At 60.7% G+C, this 18881-nt stretch overlaps 2 protein-coding genes across 4 annotated transcripts in view; one reads left to right on the forward strand and one right to left on the reverse strand.

The window, feature by feature from the left end:
* The window catches only part of DMAP1 (DNA methyltransferase 1 associated protein 1), a 64037-nt gene that overhangs the window by 36039 nt on the left and 9117 nt on the right, over positions 1-18881 (forward strand). The gene's annotated exons all lie outside the window — the stretch shown is intronic.
* The window catches only part of ERI3 (ERI1 exoribonuclease family member 3), a 136558-nt gene continuing 117680 nt past the window's right edge, over positions 4-18881 (reverse strand). The window contains exon 8 of one of the 2 annotated variants that reach the window (XM_075039292.1): positions 4-1612. In XM_075039292.1, coding sequence (XP_074895393.1) covers positions 1530-1612 — 83 coding nt within the window. In that variant the 3' untranslated portion in view covers positions 4-1529. The remainder of the gene's footprint in view (positions 1613-18881) is intronic. The other variant, XM_075039291.1, reaches the window with a different exon arrangement.

An 18881-nucleotide genomic window follows, 5' to 3' on the forward strand; every position in this document is an offset into this window, starting at 1 on the left:
GGCACAGCCCGGGCTCCTTTACCCCCAAACTTTATTCATGTGGCACATTTACAGCAAGGATTGGAATAACTAGACAATGAAAATGCTGGGTTTGCATTATCGGTTGGTTTAACTGGAACACCACACACCATGCAGTCATGTACCGCCAAGTTCAGTGCCTGTATTGCCCTTCTGGCTGCCGTCACCGGCTTCGCTCCAGGCCATGCACGCACGGGCCCGGGGCTGCAGCCTCCCTGCAGGTCAGCGCCCGGACGAGGGCTCCATTCAGCAGGGCCCCGGGGCTGGGTGACACCGGGGGGATGCGCGCCCTCAGCCTGCCCCACGGCTGCCCCCCAACCGCCCTGGCCGGCTGGGAGCCCACCCAGCCGGAGGGGACGTGCTCGGCAACTCTCTCAGGCAACAAGCCAGCTGCTGCTGAGCGTCCGCGGGGACCCGCGAGGGGCACGGCACGGCCCGCGGGGACCGTGGGCACGTGGGGAGGCCAAGCCTCGGCTCGGGAACCGAGGGAGGCCGGACGGGGTCGGAGGGGAGCGGGGTCGGGGGCCCGGGGGCAATTTGCAGCTCCCCTGCTCGGGTACCTGCGGGCCGGGGGCCAGCGCGCGCTGGCACGTCCACCGCCGGCAACGGACGCGGTGCTGCGGCGGGCCCGTCCCCGGTGGAGCTGGGAATCGGTCGGCGGGGCCGGGGCAGGGCTGGGCATCCCACCCAGCCCCGCAAGAGGCACGAGCAGATGGGACGGGGACGGGATGGGACGGGGCTCTGCGCGGACACTGTCACCTCCCTCCTGCCGCCTGCCTGCCCGCCGGGCCCCCGCCCCACTGAAGGGAGCCCTCCGGGGCCCCACAGCCCACGGTGGGGCTGCCAGGGGCTCTGCAGCGGAGAATACAGGCACTTCACCTTGAACATAAAGAGACGGATCGCGTTTGTCACATACAGGAGTCAGAGAGGGGTTAGTGTTGACTCAAAAAGGGGAACAGGCGCTCGGGGGAGAGGCGGGGGGGGCTGGCGGGGAGGGCAAGGGGCCGTCTCGACGCTGCTGAGCCTCCGTGAGCGCCGCCCGGGCGCGGGCACGCGCCGGCCTCGCTGCAGCAGCCGTCGAGGCCTGAAAACATAAAACCAGAGAAAAGAAAGAAGGGAAGGCGGGGACGGCCCATGCCGGGGAAGAGATGGGGGATGCTCTGGCTACGGGGCGGGAGAGGGAGGACGGGGTGGGATATGGAGGGAGGGACGGAAATCGGGAGCCAAAGAAAAAGAACAAACTACGAGTCTAAAATGTGGTGCAAGCGCCCTACGCGGCTGTCCGCTAGCATGGCATAATGTCCGGAGCAGCCCAGAGAGGGAGTCACATCAGGTCTACACAGATTTGCCTTCCCATATATACAACCTCTACTGGAGTTAACAGCTGAAATTGAGATTTTTTGTGTCGGTTCCTCTGGCCTCGGTTGCCGTTTTTTTTTAATGCTGGAGCCCGTCCTCCCCGCCTCGCCGGCGCCGGGCGCATGCAGCCCTTGCCTGGCTTGCCTTGGGGATCAAAAGGGTTTGGAGGTCTGCTTGAAGATGAAGCCTCTATGGGCCAGTGTCTTCATGATGTTGGCGATGTTCTTACAGTCGTCTGCAGAGAAAGCACAGAGATGCCGGGTTAGAGCCACGATCCCACTGGGAGCTTTTGGATCAAGCTCCGAGTCCCACGCTGGGGCTGTGCCTGGAGCTGCACGGCCCCCCTCTCTGGGGGACGTGGGGGGCTGTGCAGCTCCAGGCACGCAGCCCCTGTGTCCCCACCAGTCTAGGCACTCTGTCCCAAGTGCCTTGCAATGGTGTGGGGTGAGCGCAGCATCCCCAGCACTGGCCACCTGCATCCCACTACGGCCTCGTGCTGCGCTGGGATGGATCCATGCCCAGGATCCGGAGGCTTGCCTGGGGCAGTGGCATCGCCCAGGCTGCTGGCGAACACATCCCCGTGTCCTCCAGGCCCGAACTTGCCCCACAGCCCGTGGGGAGCCTGTGGATGGGGAAGGCAGCGTTCCTGCAAGCTGGACCCACGCTGGCCCCCAGCTCTTGCCAGCGGCTGCTTCTGTGCAAGCCCAGTGCTGGTCACCGCAGCCTCCTCTTCCAGCACCCCTGTCCCTCGGTGGCACTGGCCAGTGAAGGGGCTGTCCCCGCACTGGGATGAAGATAGCGGGTGATGCTGGAGCTGCCCTCCACCAGCCAAGCGGGGTCCTCTCCTTCCCCTCACCCTCCTTAGGCAGGGCCTGCGTGGCACCTGCTCACCGCTGCGGTTCGGGGTCATCCCCGTCCCCGCCAGAGCCAGCCCTCGGTGCTGCCCCACGCCTGCTGGCCCAGGCTGACAAGCAGCGGGTGGCCGGGCCGGCAAGCCGCAGCCATCCCCGGTGCAGGGCCGTGGTCGAAGCGGGTGCCGGGGGCCGGCCGGCAGCACCGCGGCCGCCAGAGCGAGCGGTGGCAGGGCAGCGAGCCGGGGAGGGGGAAGGCTCCGGCTGATGTTATTTACCTGGGACTAAACGCAGGCACCGTTTGCTAAAATAGAAGCCGGGCTTAAATTGATTCCTGGTGTCTATATTTCATGTTGAAAATTGGCTTGTAAATCCATGTTTTGATCTATGAGGGCCGTCTCCTTAAGAAAAAGCAAGAGTAAATGTGTAATTTCTCCCTTGACAGCACACGGCGCAGAGGCGATCCTTCTTCCCGCTCCCCTCCGTTTCGGGACAGCTCCACTCGTTCCGATTACCACTCTTTCTTCCTCGCCCCACGCCTTGATGTCTCCATTTCATTACCGCCCGCCCATTTATCAAGCTGTTACCGTAAGGGTGACTTTGCCCACTTGCGTGTGGCAGCGGGGCCCGGCTGACACGGGGAGAGGGTGCCCCGGGAGGGGGGGGGGGTGCAGGCAGGGCCCCCCTCTCCTCGCCGCTGCTGGATGGATGTTGTGGTGGAGGGAAGGCTGCATCATTACTGATGTGTAAATGATAAAGAAGCCTCCACATCCATCTCCCAACTGTAAATCCAGGGAGTGCTTTATAATCAAGCTACAGCGATAATAATGTGAAATTAGGTCTCTCTATCAACGGGAGGAGGCCTTTTAATCACGGCTTAAAGGGTGCAAACGCTGTTTATCATAATTGAACTGTATCCGGGCTAATTGTGGCCATATTTCACTGTCTAGGAGACAGCAGGCTGCCTGCTGACAGTGCCGCGTGCCGGATTGAGGGCCCTGCGCAGACGGGCAGCACTGCCCTGCTGCCAGGCGCCTGCCTGCGGGGACGGGGCTGCCAGGCTGCCTTGCCGCTCCCTGCCAGACCAGCAGCCCTGCCCAGCACCGCTGCGCCCGGTGACCCAATGGCAAAGCCATCACCCGTCGCCCAGTGTCGGTCGGAGGCGCAGGGGGCTTCGCCCGCACGCAGCTCCCCAGGGCACTGCCGGCAGCTGCCGGGGACCCTCCTGGCTGATGGCCGGCAGTGGGAGAGGCAACGTCTCCGTCAAAGCCACGTGCCTCCCGAGTGTCCCACCAGGCCCTCTCATGGCACCCCTTCCCCTTGCTGGTGTGCCAGGCTGGGGATGGGAGCTGGGCATGAGGACAGGCTGATGAAGGAGGGGTGTCCCAGCTCCATGAGCTGGTGTGGGGGCAGAGATGAGCCTGTCTCTCTGTGCCCCTGTCCTCTCCACTGGCCGAGGTGGCACCGATGGCTCCAGAAGGGCCCTGGAGATGACTGATGTCCTGCCCAGCAAGCCACAGTGCCAGCTCCTACTGCCACTTGTTCCTGCTCAAGCAGGCCCCTCGCCATCCTTTGGACCCCCTGCTCCATCCCTCTTGTCCCCCCCGGCCAGCTGAGCCCCCGGGAAACCAGCACTAGACCTGCCCCTGGAGTCAGCTTCCAGTGGGACCGAACTGGGAAATGGAGGCTCGAAAGCCAGGGAAACCGAGGCAGGGGGAGTGCCACCATCTGCGGCCAAAGTACCCCCCAGCCCACAGCCAGCCCTGGCCTGGTCCCCCAAAAAAGTAACAGCAAAGCAAATCCTGGCTTCTGAGCTGTCTGGCAGGCGGCTTGGATTTGAAAGCACAGCCCCAGCCCCTGCCCTTCACACTCCCAGGCATCCCGCTGCCCACCTCCCTGCCCGCAGCATCGCCCTGGGCTGGCGTGGGCCACCGGGACTTGGCTATTGCTCCATATTCCAAAAGGGGAACTGCGCAGAGACCTGGGGAGCGGCCAAACTGGCGGCGAGACCCCATGGCACCTCCTGGGACTCCAGAGCTGGTCCCTGGGCAGACCCTCTGGGACCGCCGGCTGCTTCCTGAGCCCCACCAGCCGTCTCCCCAAAGCCCTGACGAGCTCTTGTGCCAGGTGCCAGCGCTGGGAGCCACCCTGGGCTCCGGGCTGCCGTCCTGCAAAGCCGGTGAGTCAATGCCACCCACATGCCCATGCTGGCAGCATCGTCCTCGCTGTCCCAAATGATGCCACGGCCCCCTGGCAGCGGGAGCGCCAAGCTCGTCATAAGTCATTTAGTGAGACTCATTCCAAATCAGAGCTAAGGTAAACACGCTTATTATAATTATCCATGTAAAAAAAAATCAACAACAGCAGAACAACTTTCTAATATGCAATTACAGCCATCTATTGATTTTACAATGTAATCCGCTCCGATTGATTTAATAACACAATTATAGGCTGGCTCTCGGGATATTAGAGTGGGAGATTTTCATAAACTCCAAAGCAAGAAACTAAGCGGCTTTTAAAACAACACAGTCAGATGGCTGTTTGGGGAATTATTAGCAATATGAAATCCTCTAAATCTGGCCGTCGTTACCTTGTGAAAGGAATTTCTATTACAAAAATGGCAATTGACAGCCTAAGAGAGCGCAAACAGGATTGCTTTGCTGCTCTTTCAGTGCTTAATCCATCACAAAGGTGACCACGGGGTGGGGGACGAGCCGTGTCCGAGGCAGGTGGGGGGACACGGGCAGCCCTGCCCACCCTGCGCCCCCCAGCCTGGCTCTCCCTGGGGGGCAGGGGGCCGTGGCGGGGCTGCCCCGGCACCCAGGCTGGCACCCACCAGCCCCATCCCATCAGGGTGACCCTGCCCGGGGCTGTGGAGGCTGGCAGGGTGCAGAGTCCCCCACGATCCCTATCCCAGCGCACCCGGCTCGTCCCGGTCCCGGGCACCCCCAGGGGCCGTCGGGGTGCCTGCCTGCGTCCCCAAGCCTGAGCAGGGGGACGGGGTGAAGGTGGCCCCACGCCACGGGCCGGCACGGCTCTGCGGGGGCTGCACAGGCGCGCGCACGCACGCGCGCCCCTGCTCTCCTCGCGCTCGCTCCCTCAATGTATTCCCGACTTTATGGGCACATTTTTCTTGTCAAGCTGACAGGGTTGCTAAGTGGATTTCTCCCTGATATGCGGACGGATTATCACATTACTCCAATGTCCTACACAAACATATTACTTTATATTCAATAGCCCTAATGAATATAAACTGCTTTTTCTTTTTTGGGGGTGGGGGGTAATCTATAGATTTTTAATGAGGGCACTATTAACTCCCTCCTCTTTAAAACAGACTTAGGTGCAGCCTCTGAGTAGAAAATCAATGGTGTTATTGTAGGAATATTGTATATTGATATTGTAATAATAAGATGCAATTGATTTAGGGGTGTTGTGTGGTGTGTGTGAAAGGGGTCAGCCTGGGGTTATCCTGCCTCCTGCCAACGGAGCGGCGGCTCTGCCCTGCCTCCCTGCCCCTCGCCTTGTCGTGCCGCTTCCCAGCATCGCCCCGTGTCCCCCCATGGTGGCCCCAGGACGGCCGGGGTCGAGCTCCCCCCGAGGTGCTGGGTCCCGGCTGCCTCCGGGACCCTCCTTGGCCAGGCTGCCAGTGCAGCGCGGGGTGACGTGCCGCCCCAACTTCCCCTCGCCCCGGCTGGCTTAGTTCCACCGGCTTTTCACCCTTCCTCCTGGTGTTTTAGCGTTACCCACTGCAATACCGCATCGCCTCGACACCCAAGTCATGGCCCTCTCTGCGTCTTGCCAAGCTCTCGCTGCAGTGACAGCCGAGGACAGCAGCACGTGCACAGGCATGGGGCAGCCGGAGCCCTCTTTTAATTAGGGCCGGAGTTTGCCACCGTTCAGCACCGCTGGCTGCCCTCGTTCTTGGAGGAGGACAGACATTCCACCTCTGCCGGCACAGAGGCAGAAACCCCTCAGCCCATGGCGCTGGACTCACCGCCCAGCCCGTGCCCTCCCTCCGGCCGTGGCATAGCGGCACCGCCGCGAACCCAGGACGAGCTCAAGGATTTTGTCAGCAGGAGGCTGGACCACAGCCCAGGCGTGATGCGGCTGCGCCACAGGAACGGGCTGCCAGGAGGAGGGATGCTCGCTCCGGGAGAGCGTCACCTCCGCGCCCACCCCAGGCACCGGGGAGAAGGGAAGGGGCCGCGTCCCCACGCGTGCCGCCCTGCCGGCATTTCCCCCACCTCCCCATGGGACCAGACCCTCCGGACGCCACCGCCACGGGGGCTCAGAGGGCCGAGCACTGCCGCGACCGCCGTGCGCTGGGCCGAGACGCTCGCCGTGCAAGGAGCGAGCTTTTCAATCCCGGCGGCCGCCCGGGCGGGCTGTGGGTGGTTGGGGGAGCACAGGGCCTCCCTAAATGTGCTCATTTGGAGGCAGCCCCGCCGCACCTGTGCTATGGCCGGGAAGACGGATCACCCCCGGCCCGAGCTGAGCAGGTCCATATTTAAACTGTCCCCATGCTTTATGGGCTGTACAAGAACTGATGCTCAGGCGACGAGGGGCCATTTGTCAATGTTCTAATGGCAGATTACTGTTAATGAATAATATCACTGCTGCCTTTGTATAACAGCTCCCTGCAAAGCGGGAACAGGGTCGCCCAGCCACCGCCGCCCTTCGTCTCCCCACTGCCGACCCCGGGTGACAGCAGGTGGCCTTGTGACCGGCGGGAGCCGTGCGGTCCCCACGCAGACCGGCACTGCCACCAGTGTCCCCAGCAATCGCAAAGGGGAGCACTGGGTGCTGGGTCCCCCCCGTCGGGCTGTGCTGCTGCCCCTGAGCCAGCATGTCCCCAGGAGGTGACAGCCAGCAGGGGCAAGGAGTGACAGCGTTTGCCTGGCACAGGGAGCCAGGGTCTCGCAGCCGCTCACCCTGTCCGTGCCGGAGCTGGGAGGGAGCTGTGTCTGCTCTGCTTCCCTCCCCACCATGACATGCTGGGTGAGGTGGGGACACCGGGATGCCTGGCGACAGCGGTGACAAGGACATGGCAGAGCCCAGAGCTCCCAGCCCGAAGGGATCCGTGGGGACACCGGGGGTGGTCCTGCCGGGCTGCTCCCAAATGAATGGCCTCATAACCCTGCACGCGGGGCGAGGGGCTCTGTGTGCCCTGCACAGCCGGCAGGTATATTAGGTGGAGCTGACAGCGACACGCAGAATATTAAGAATAACTTACCTCATTATCTGCAATTACGTTACTGCCACACACCTCATTTCTTCACGAAGAAAAGAAAATTAGTTTTATATTGACTTCATCCCAGTGCCTCCCCTGCCTGCCCCGCCACAGAGCGCCCGCATGGGCTCTGAAGGGGGTTTGGACACAATCAATACTTGTCCTTCCCCTACCTGTTGCTGTCCCCGTCCCAGGGGGATGGGACGCTCGTCCCACCCCCTGCACACCGAGGTCAGCGAGGCCTCCAAATCCGGCTCACCTTAGCAGGGATGCTGGAGTGGGGAGGGCCAATCTCTGGCAGTGCCCAGGACTGCAGGGAGGTGACACTGCCCCGTGTCCCCGGGAAGCAGCTGGGCAGACAAAAGCAGAGCAGAGGGGACCCGTCCCGGCGTTCAACCTAATGCCCCGGGCACCTGCTTCCTCCTGCCCAAGCTGGCCACCATCACCCCATGGGTGACGGGACGCTTCGTCCCGTCCTCTGTGCTGGGGACTGCTCTTCCCATCTTGTGCCCCTTGCACTAGCCCCGTCCCAGAGCAGACAGAGCTGGGTGTCTGGGGACACAGCACCGCAAGGCACCCGGCTGCTGAGACACCCGCCAGCCCCGCAGGCTGCCGGATGGGCTGGCATAGGCGATGTCGTGCAGGGACACCCCAAATCAAGGGGCATCCCAGCTGGAGGGGGTGGCTGAGCTCTCTCGCATCAACCCCAACAGCTCCTAGAGCCCACAGGCCCCAGGGACCCCGACATTGCTGGGACCAAGGGTGGCACAGGGTGCGCTCGGTTCGTCTGCCAGCCCCTGCGACCGTCCCCTCCCATCCAGCATCCTCGCAGGCCGGCAGGCATCCCCGGGCAAACAAAGCGAGCGCTTCCATCGCCCCGCTCCTGGCTGCGGCTGCTCACCGGCCGGGAGGGAAGGGGAGCAGCGTGCGTGGCAATACAGGGAAAAAAGCCAATTTCATCTTTATTAGAAGGAGATTTCTCTTTTAGTAATAAGCACACTTCAAATAATTAGCGTGTTTTACGTAATAATGAAATTATGGAAATGCAGGCCACTTATTCAAACAAGTCACCATTACCATATTTTTAAATATTAGACTTAATTAGAGTTTATCACTTCAGAGAAGTACGAGGAGTGGAGATTTTTTTTCCTTTACAAAAAAAATCCTCATAAAGTGTTTATTAAGAGCGGGTAAGAAGGGGATAATGATCTGTTTGGAAATTAAGGCAATCAAACATTTAATGCTCTGCACTCCTGTAGGCAAAAGCATTCAAATGAGTCAATTATACATCCATTATCCAGGCACGATTAAACAAGGCAGGACGGGGAATTTGTCCTCCGCATCACGCGATTGTCGCGAGGACTTATGTCCACTTAAAGGCAGCTAATAAAACACTAAACTTGGGGAAGAAGAGGGAGGACTGAGGAAAGGGAAGACAAGGGAAGAGAGGCGGCGGGTCAGTGAGACCGCAGAGGGACGAGGGTGGGAGGTGGGCAAGGATGGAGCCGTGTCTGCATCCCAGCCCTTCATAAATCAAAGTAATTAAGTTAACATGAAAATCAACTTCACCATCCCGTTAAATTACAGCATTTGCATATTAGGACTCCAATGAAGTAGGTAGCGGGCGAGGGGGGCGGGAGGGGAGGAAGGAGTCGGCGGGGGGGGTCAGGGGAGAAGGATGGGGGGGACGCACACCAAAAAGGGAACCATTTATTACGGTGAATAACTAATTTCAGAATTTATAGCGCTGGATTTTCGTTCCCGTGCCATTTATATTACAGAAGGAAATTAAGGGGCGGGCAGGAGGCTGGCTGGACATCTTTCTGCGTTATTGCTTGTCTGCCATTTGCAAATCATTATTAATTGTGGCCCGTGTCGCTGGTGCAGCAGGGCAGGGTGCCTGGACAGCCAGAGCAGACACACATATCTCTTCATCAGGACCCCAGCCGCTAGCCCTGGAGAGCCAATTACCCCTCCCTGATTGGTATCAGATAAGGAGGGAATTTTTACAAATTAGGGAATAAATAGAATTTCCACACGTGGAGCAGGGAGGGCTTGAGAGGCAGTAATGAAAAACGATACATCACCATCAGCCAGACAACCCTATTCATACGCCGATGCATTACGCTCACTACTCATAATCCCACCGAGTGACAGACAGCCGCCGAGCCGGCCGAGCCGGAGGGGAGCGCATCCCACCGGCCAGCCCGCTCCGAAGCACGGCCTCCAGCCGCCGGCACCCTCTCGGCAGCCCGGGGAGGTCTCCCCTCCGCCGCCTCTGCCGCGGCCTCGCCGGCCGCACGCCGCCTGCTCGGCATCGCTCGGCCGTGCGGGCGGTGGGGACAGACCTCCTGGCAGGGGTGACGCCGCACTGGAGCCGTCCCTGCTCTGCTGCCCGCAGGAGGAGCCCAGCAGGACAGGCCTCCAAACTCGGCTCCGAGTTTGGCAGCTGGAGTCAGCAGACGGGCACCCAAGCCCCTCACCCGACTCCTGTGTGCCTGCGGGTAAAGCACGCCTTCCCCAAAATTATCCAGCCCAAACCGTGCCCTCAAGAAGACCCCCCCCCTTGCTTGGTGGCTCACGGCAGTATCCTACTACTACAAAATCTACCTAATTTCCGGCAAGGATTTGCCTTTTTGTACTCTTTGGCCCTCAAATCAGCCCCCCGGCTCTCAGCTCCGCTGCTCAGCCAGCCCTGGGTCCCCCCGCACGAGCGGGGTCCCTGTGTCACCTCGTGAGCGGTGCTAGGGCTCGAGGACAGGCAGCACCGGCTCTGACCAGCTGCAGGAGCAAAGAGTGTGCTCCTGCGCGGCTCTGCTCCACTGGGAATAGGCTCGGGTTGGGACACCTCCGTCCCCCCCGTCAGCCTGCTGCCAAAGCAGCCCCAACACCAGCCCTTGCCCACGGCAGACCCCAGAGCCACCAGACGTCTGTGTGCCCCTGAGCCAGGGCATCCACTTTCAGACCCCGGCAGCTCCCCGTGGCAGCACGGTCCTTTGCCCTGGGCTGTGACGGAGCTGGATGGCCCCGGGGACACAGCCGGCACCCAGCCAACGGGGGTCTGGCACACGGCCGGCCTCGGAAAGAGCAAATCCTGGAAGTGTGAGGACCCCACTGACATTTGGGAGCCCAGTTTGCGCCGTACTCCCCAGCCTCGGAGCTGCGCGCCTCTGCGCCCGTAATTAGCTCTCCCTTATGACAAGCACGTCACTAAACAAAATGCTCGGCAGGAGATCAATCTTGCCTGTAAGTCACGCAGCCTTTAATTTATTCAGCATACAATGTCGCTCCACCGCTGGCTTCCTGTAATTTATACCGTACACTGTCGTGTATTATTTAACTCGTCCAAGTGTTTTACAGCTCGCCTGAAAGTCGCCGTGCAAAATAAAGTCATGGTGGGGCACTGGTGAGGTGCAGGGAGGATGTAAGCTGTCCCCTTGCTCCGGGGCTGGTACGGGACCCCTGGCCTGGCTCGGTGACAAGGTGACGGTGACAAGACCCTGCAGAAGTTGGTGGCCCTCTCCAGAGCTCTGTGGGTGGGAACGGGAATAGGAATGGGAGGTGGGTCCCCACAGGAGCCCAGTAAACCGCTGGCTCCAACGCTGGTGCTTCCTTAGAGGAGGAAAGGATGGCAGCAGTGGGAAGAGGGCAGCAGGACTGCTGCCTGCTGGGGCTGGGGTGCCTGGGGAGACCCAGCTGGACTTGGGGACGGGACAGGGCAGAGATGCTCTCTGCACTCCTCCTCCCGGCTGTGCTGGATGCCAGGGATGGCCAGGCTGGTGCCTGCCCGTATCTGCAACACGGATGGAGGATTCCTGCCCACAGGTGCTGCTCAAACACAGCCAGAGATGCCAGAGCAAAGTGCGGTGAGGGAGGAGGCTGGGAGCCCCACAGGGTGCTCAGCAGATGCAACAGCCTCATCTCCTGGACCAGCCTGGGCAGACTGTAGGGCTGTGGGCAGCTGCCAGAAGGGGACGGGACAGGCAGGGGAGGTGAGCGGGCAGCAGCTCTGCCGGCGTGCCCAGCCCCACCAGTACCAGAGCAAGAGAGAAGTCCAGGGGACGGGTGGGAGACGTGATGCTGCTGCAGCAACACTGCCCGGCCCACGGCCCATCGCCACCACGGCTCTGCCTTTGCCCTGCCTGCGCAGCCAGGACCATCGCTGCCACCGGAGCGGGTCCCTGGGGATCCCGGCGGGCACTGGTGGGAGCAGGCAGCCCTGCCAGGGTGGTGGAGCTTCATCCCACAGGAAGGGCACTGGGGGCTGCCCCATCGCCCCTTCCCCTGTTGCACACCCCAGAGAGGGCAGAGGGCAGGCAGGCAGCGGGGGGTGGGATGGCTCCTTCCTGGCCCCTCCAGCAGGACACGCGGTGGCAGCAGCCATGCCCTGAGAGCAGGAGGGAAGTCCTACCCCAATACTGGGGCAAGGACTGGGGCTGGACTGGGCTGAGAACTGGCTGGTAGCTGGTGTGGCCGCTCTGAGCAGCTCACCTAGTGCTCGTCTTTGGCCGTGCAGCTGGATGGAAACAGTCAGTGATGTAGAGCCGGATAGCCTCCGCAGGGAAGGTTAAAACCTCTGTTCAGTGTAAAGTTGCCATATCTAAGCACTTATGATCACGATATTTATGGCTAGTTTATTCCAGGCTGTTAAAGGCAGCAGTAGTTACACACAGATAAAGGGAATTCAGCTCCCCTGATGCCTTTTCTCCTCGTGGCGACAGCATGTCTGGCCAAAGCTGGGTGCTCACGGTGTGTAATTCACCTAATGGTCCCGGCCAGCGCCGGGGCCAGGCACATGGGTGCTTGGCATGGCACGGACAGTTGCTCTGGTTCTGCTGCATGGGAGCCGCGGGGACAGATGTGGGAGATGCCGTCTCCCTGCCCCTGACTGATGCTGCTGGGGGCCAGGAGGTGCCCAGCCTGCAGGGAGCAATTCGGTCTGCCTTCCCGCTGGTCCCCAGCACCACTGCGGGTGTCCCTGCTTCCTGTGCCCCCCTCCACTTGCTGCCATGCCCTGCTCAGATGGAGGGTTTATTTAGGGCAGCAGAAGGCCAAACCACCCTGGGGTTTTGCAGGGCATTTCGAGCCCTGCAAGCCCCCCGCCACTGCCTAGCCATTGGCTCTGCTCCATGTCCAGCTCCTGACACCCAGTCCCACCACTGGGATTGGGACCCTAATTAGGGAGAAATTTCAAGGGAGAAATGAGAGAGTTTATAAAGCCGAGTTTCTCCTGCCTGTGAGTGACACGAGATGTCAGAGAAAGGAAATAAAAGGCAAGGATGCAATTCCAGTGCCGCCGAGAGTGTGTGGCGAGTCCTAATGGAAAGTTCTCCTGCTCTTTAAAGCTTGGTCAGATGGCCTAGTTATTGCTTTAAAAGGACCCAGAATCAAACTGCGGCGCTGCACTCGAAGCCTTCAAATAAAGCGAGCTGTGTTTCTGCAGGTCCAGCGAGGCAGAGGCAGACGATTACACAGAGAAGGGCAGGTCTCTTTATCTTGGAGGGAGACCTACCTATTTTTAAACATTAGCTCCAAATCAGCAGCTCACCTCTTTGTCTCACACAAACCCTCTCTTGCCTTCTGGAGGAGAGATCAAACGCCAGCCCTGCTGCCATTGTTTCTCTCCCAGCGAGATGGATGCGGGACTGTAATCTTCCCACAAAGCTGCACGCTTCAAAGGCATCAAAAGTGCTTATTAAAAGTCCTAGGAAACTAATTTAATAACAACCCAAAGGGCTGGAAAAATCAGCGCCGGCAGCTCAAAATATAACCTGGCGAGGGAGACGGGTCCCCGTTCGCCACGACTCCATCTGCGGGAAGTTGCATGCGGGGCCAGGGTGCTTCGGCACGCAGACCTGCCCGGCTCCCCGCGGCGTGACCACCCGGTGCTGCCCGCTCTCCTGCCGGGGACGCAGCTGGGAGAGCAGGAGCGTGGGGCACCCTGCCCTGATGTCGCCACAAGTGCAGCTCGCACGGGACTGTGTCCCCACCAAGGGCTTTGTCGGGCCAGAGGCACCCTCGCACGGTGGGCCAGAGTCCGTTCGTCCACCCCTGCTCTGGGCTCGGTTCCCCTTGTCGAGCCGAAGAGCCCTGCAGCATCCCGAGGCAGGATTTCAGGCTTGCCTCTGAAACACGAAAAGCACCGGGCGGCCTTTGCCGGCCATCTCAGCGGCTGCTGGAGCAGCAGCTTTGTGCAACGCTCACCCAGACCGCCGGGCTGGAGGGAGCTGCGCACGAGGCAGATGCGTGCCGGGTCCGTACGTGGTGCAGGTGGGGATGTCAGCCAGACCTGCAAAGCCACGTCAGAGAGACCCGTGTGCTGTGCGTGAGACAGACCTGCACATCGCCCGCAGGGATGGGCCGGTACACGTGCCTTCCCACTAATGCATACATGCAGCAGGCATGTGCTCCCAGCCGCAGCGGCACGAGGGCTGGGCTGCCTTGCATCCCCCAGAGCCGGGCGCTGCTCCCAGCCCGTGCCAGGCAACGCATGGGACCCTGGGGCTGTGTCCTGTCTGAATGGTGCAGGCTCCCACGGAAAGGGGCAGGAGGTGGAAATTAACGCTCCAGCCTCCGTCTCATCCTGCCCATTAGCGGGGCTGTTTTACTCCGGATCATTAAATATGTATATCTTATTACACGCCTTGTTACAGTATTGAGCTCTATTGACTGATAATAAATTCCAAGCATCATCCTGGTCATAAATTTATCTGGAGATGATGAAGACTCAATAATCTAGTCATGCAGATAATATGATAGGGCCTTAAAAAAGATCATTACATTATATGCCAAAATTAAAAGTGAAATACACTTTATTAACACTGTTTCCACACTCGGGGCCATTACTTGTTATATCCCCTCCTGCCCTCCCACCCACCGTCCCTCGGGTGAGCCAGGGAAGGCGAAACGAGGCAGAGCTGCCACAGCTCTGCCCTGGCAGAGGGGTACAGGGGGGTGGCAGCCGGTCACACCACGACTTTCCAGCTTGACCCCAAGGATGCAGGGCCCTGCCTGGTAAAGCACCGCTGCCCTGCCCGTTGGGCAATGGCCTCTGAGCATCTCCAGGTGTCTCAACAAACTCCCGCGCCTGGTGCCGCTGGCTGCCTGCAGGCAGCCCTCAGCGGGCCCTGGCCGTAGCCACCGGGATGATGTCCCCAATACCCAGAAGGAAAAAGGGACCCCCTGCAGCTTCAGGTCTCCTGAGAAAGCTGCCCACCCATCGGGGTTAACCCAACAGCTCCCACCCGACAGCACCTCTCCCCCAGGCTCCGGCAAGCCGCAGAGCCAGGACGGGGATCCTCGCTCGTGCCCGGCCGCGCTCGGTGTGGCACAGACAGCTGGGGAGCAGAAATGGGGATGTGGGTGCAGTGGGTGTCCCCCGGGAGAGAGGAGGGCTCCCGGCAGGCTCCCTGTGCCCCGGTGCCAGTCTCACCGGGCTGCCCCTCGGCAGGACGGTGAGGGCCGGGCAGCTCCCGGCCATCGTCCCTGGGGACCGGGGCTCGGCCCCCTCCTCCCGCCAGCCCTCCGAAGCCATTCCTCTCCTTTAATAAGAAGGTCACAGCCATTTAAACTCCTCTGATGAGGGCAGGCTGCTCGTGCCCCTCCTGCCTGGCGGGGCCGGCCTGGCCACGCTCCCGCATGCGGATCAATGGTACGCGGCAAGTTTAAAGCGACCCCCCTTCCCTCCGCCACCTTCCTCTCCAGACACGCAAGGTGACGAGCGCCGGGGGGGCCCACGGATCGATGCCACGACACGGATCGGCTGCCGGGAAAAACCAATCGCGGATCAGATGGAAACCGACTTCTTCTTGTATCTGCCCGGCTCTCGCCGGGATAGATTGGCTGGAGAAATCCGATGGTGAGAGGAGACAAAGGGGGAGGCGATGGGGAGAGGAGGAAAGGGCTGATAATGCTCCTGCCGCGGCCGCTCTAATCTGTGACAGCCCGAGGATTTGCTGAAAACCATTATCACATTGCTCTCCCTTCTCTTGTCCCTGATAAAGCCCCGGCTAATCTGTTTGTTGCAGGTATTGAACGAATGCATTTAGCAAAACAAGGGGTGTGTGCGGGCCTCCCTGCCTGTGGAGCGAATTTTTTTTCCCTGCAACTCCGGCCTCGCTGGGAGGCAAAAGGGGGAGCAGGGAGGGCAGGGATGGTTTTGGGTGCAGCCTCGCTGTGGGCACAGGGTCTACCCCGCTGGGCCGTGGCGTGGGCAGAGGTGCCGTGCCTGGCACGAGGGAGACATCTCCGCCGACTGCCCTTTGCGAGTTTTGGGGAGCTTTTCTCTAGGCACTGCATTTCATCTTCGTAACGCGACTCGCGGAGGGCGGCGAGCGAAGCCCTGGGGCCGGTGGGCGATGCTGCAGTGTCGTGGCACATCCCAGCCGGAGAACCGCCGTAGCCCACCGCGCACCCGGCCGCACTTCCGTGGGACAGAGCAGCCGGGATTGGGGGACACGGGGGGGGGGGTCTGTGCCACGGGGAACAGCTCCCGGACCCCCAGTCCGCCAGAGCCCGGCTCGGCTCGTGCCTGCCTGTCCTGGTGCTGACCTCGGCCCTCCCCTTGCGAGAGGCTCTTTCTCCGGGGAGGAGAGATAATTCAGTGGCTGTGAAAGCCCAGACCCGGGGCTCCCGCAGCCGCCTGTTACAAACAGTTCTAGTGGAACATTAATTATAGTAATTTAGCCGTGGAACACTAACTGCAGCCAGTGCAATAGCATTCAGTACATTAGTGGCTATAACCCACTCCTTAAAAAAGACATTTGGCTACTGACAGCTGATAAAATGAGTTGTGAAGCATAACCAAAGGGAAAAAAAAAATAAATCAGAAGCACGCTGGGAGTTAGCCGTGGGGTGGGAGGGTGGGGGGCAGCACCCCACGGGGTCCCGGGGAGTACGGGGGGTGCGGGCAGAGGGGCAGCAAGCGGCGGGGGGCCGCAGCAGGCACCCTCCTGCTCGCCATGCGGCACACGGGCCAGCGGGCTCCCCGTGCCGCGGGCAGGGCTCGGCAAGGCGGGGGGCACGGGGCCGCATCTCGGCAGTATGTCAAACAGAAGGACATTTCCTTCTATCTCCCAGCCGCCGCCCCAGGGCACAATCCACCTACATTCAATCTTTACTCCACTACACATGTTTCCTTTCCAGCCTCGGATTATTTTTTATCATCAAATTACTGTGGCGATAAGATGGAGTAGATGTGATAGTGAGCAGAGCGCCCGCCCTCCGCTCTCCTCCTTCCCCAGCATCCCTCCTCCCTCTGCCACCCCCAGCCTCCCGGCTCTGAGCAGGCGGGGGGGTTTATCCAAATGTCAGGGGGTGAGGAGAGACCCCCTGGCAGCTGGATTCACTGGCTGGGACCAAACCGCAGCTGGCGGCGAGGGCCTGGGCGCAGGCAGGCAGCAGCTGCCGCGCAGCTCGGGTGCCCATCAAGCCGGCTGGGAAAACTTGCGGGGTGCCCTGCCGCGGCACGGGACCCCGCCGGCAGCCGTGTCGCGGCAGAGCCGGAGCCCAGCGTCCCCTCCGCTCCCCGCTGCTCCGCCACGGCAGCCTGGCCCCCCCACTGCCCGCGGTGCCCCAGCCCGGTGACGCCGGCGAGGTGGCAGGGACACGGGGAGCCTCGGCGCAGGGGTGGCCGGGAAAAGCACGGCCGTGCCAATACGAGCCCGAGCAGCGCCGCAAGGCCCTGCTGTGATGTATCCTCCCCATCTCCTTGTTTACTCCAGTCTGCAACAAATGAGTCCCTGCTCGTCCGGGGATAGCTCATCCGGAGGAATGCTCTTTCAGGCCTCTCCCTCTAATCCCTATTAATTTAAATAATGCTCGGCCACTCTTCTCAAACTATTTATTATTTATCAGGTTTGTTTATTTGTAGCTAACAGGTAGCGCTCAGCATGCGTCCTCGGCACAGGGACAGGGGCCGTTCATCACACCGGCTCCCCCGCCATCTACCATCCGTCAATTACTCCTGCTTCCTTTAATTAGTAATGAGGACTAATATCTCTGCCTGGGATGGTGGCTGGAGCGGAACTTCCCTCCGGTGGCATCCGAGCAGCACAAGGGAGGGAATGAAAAATAAATATCTGCACCAGGCTGCTACTGCTGCTGCTCCCGGATGAGCGGGGGTGCTCGCCAGCCCCCATGCAACCCTTCCCAGGGAGGGTCCGGTCCCCAGCAGCTCCCCAGGTGTCCCCAGTACACCAGAGGGTCCTACCCAGCAGGGCAGGGGAGGCGATGCCAGCCAGGTCCCGATTCATGGGTGCCCTTTCCCCCACAGCAGGGCCATCCAAAACCACGGGGGATCCCCTGCCGAGCCGCAGCTGATGAGCTCCGCAGAGGTATCAGCAAGGGGAAGCCTAAATTAAATGCCCATTAGAGACTCTGGCCTCGCCTGGTGGTCCTGGGGAGCTCTGTATCAGAACATGCCATCCAGAGGCAGCCTAATAGCGAAGGCAGCACATGATATAAATGGAGCCCCTTTGATTTATTGACTGGGAGAAGTTTTTACACGATAGCCCATTAAGACGGACGGCTCTGTTTACAGCCAGGCCATCTAGCTATAGGGACCCTGAACTGGATGGTGTGTTTTGCTATTGCTCTTCAGGCAGACATCTCATTAAGGGGAACAGCATATGGAGCTCTCTGGATCTATACTTCACGAGTCCTGAGGGAGGCTTTTACCATTTTTAATAAGCGGGCAAGGTTAGCAAACCTGCAACGCGGTGACCTCCCCTCCCCGTGCGATGGATCTCCCTGAAATGCAGAGAGCTGGACTCACCGGGTGCGCACGGGACTCCATAAATCACCTCCCCGCTGCTGGCCAGGGAAACTGGCCGGGGAGGACGGCAAGGGGGGTCCGGACCAGGCAACGCCACATCTGAAATGGGCGGCAGCGCGTGGCTCAGCCGAACAAAGCAGGGGCAGGCAGCTTGGCGAGGAGCGGTGCGGAGCGTGCCCCTGCCCATCGTGCCAGCGGGGTGACGGGCAGCATGTGGGTGGCTCAGCCGGCAAAGTTGCTTTAAGGAGAGAGCGTTAACAGGATAGCCACAGCGCAGGAAATGAAACCCCCAGCTGGCTGTCGAGGGGGGATTATTCCGTATTCAGTAACACGGCTGTTTAGGAGAACAAGTAATCTCTGGCAAAGACCTCCGGCTCTTCTCCGATCTGATAAAGCCATGCAGCCTACAGACAAGCTGGCCCCTGCGGGGGCTGCCTTGGATGGATGCCATCGTCTGGGGCTGCTGGGGCCGGAGGAGGAGCGGGGAGGCAGGCACATGGGGTGAGCCACCGAGGGATGGGGTGGACATGCTGCAAACAGCTCGCCTGGGACACCTTTCCAAAGCGAAAAGGCTTGTGCAAGGTTTGGGTGTTCCTGCTCAGGCACCACTTACACCCCCAGCTACAGCAGCACAGACATATGGCCGCAA

This window comes from Buteo buteo, chromosome 10, assembly GCF_964188355.1.
Source record: "Buteo buteo chromosome 10, bButBut1.hap1.1, whole genome shotgun sequence".
Classification (NCBI taxonomy): Eukaryota; Metazoa; Chordata; class Aves; order Accipitriformes; family Accipitridae; genus Buteo; species Buteo buteo.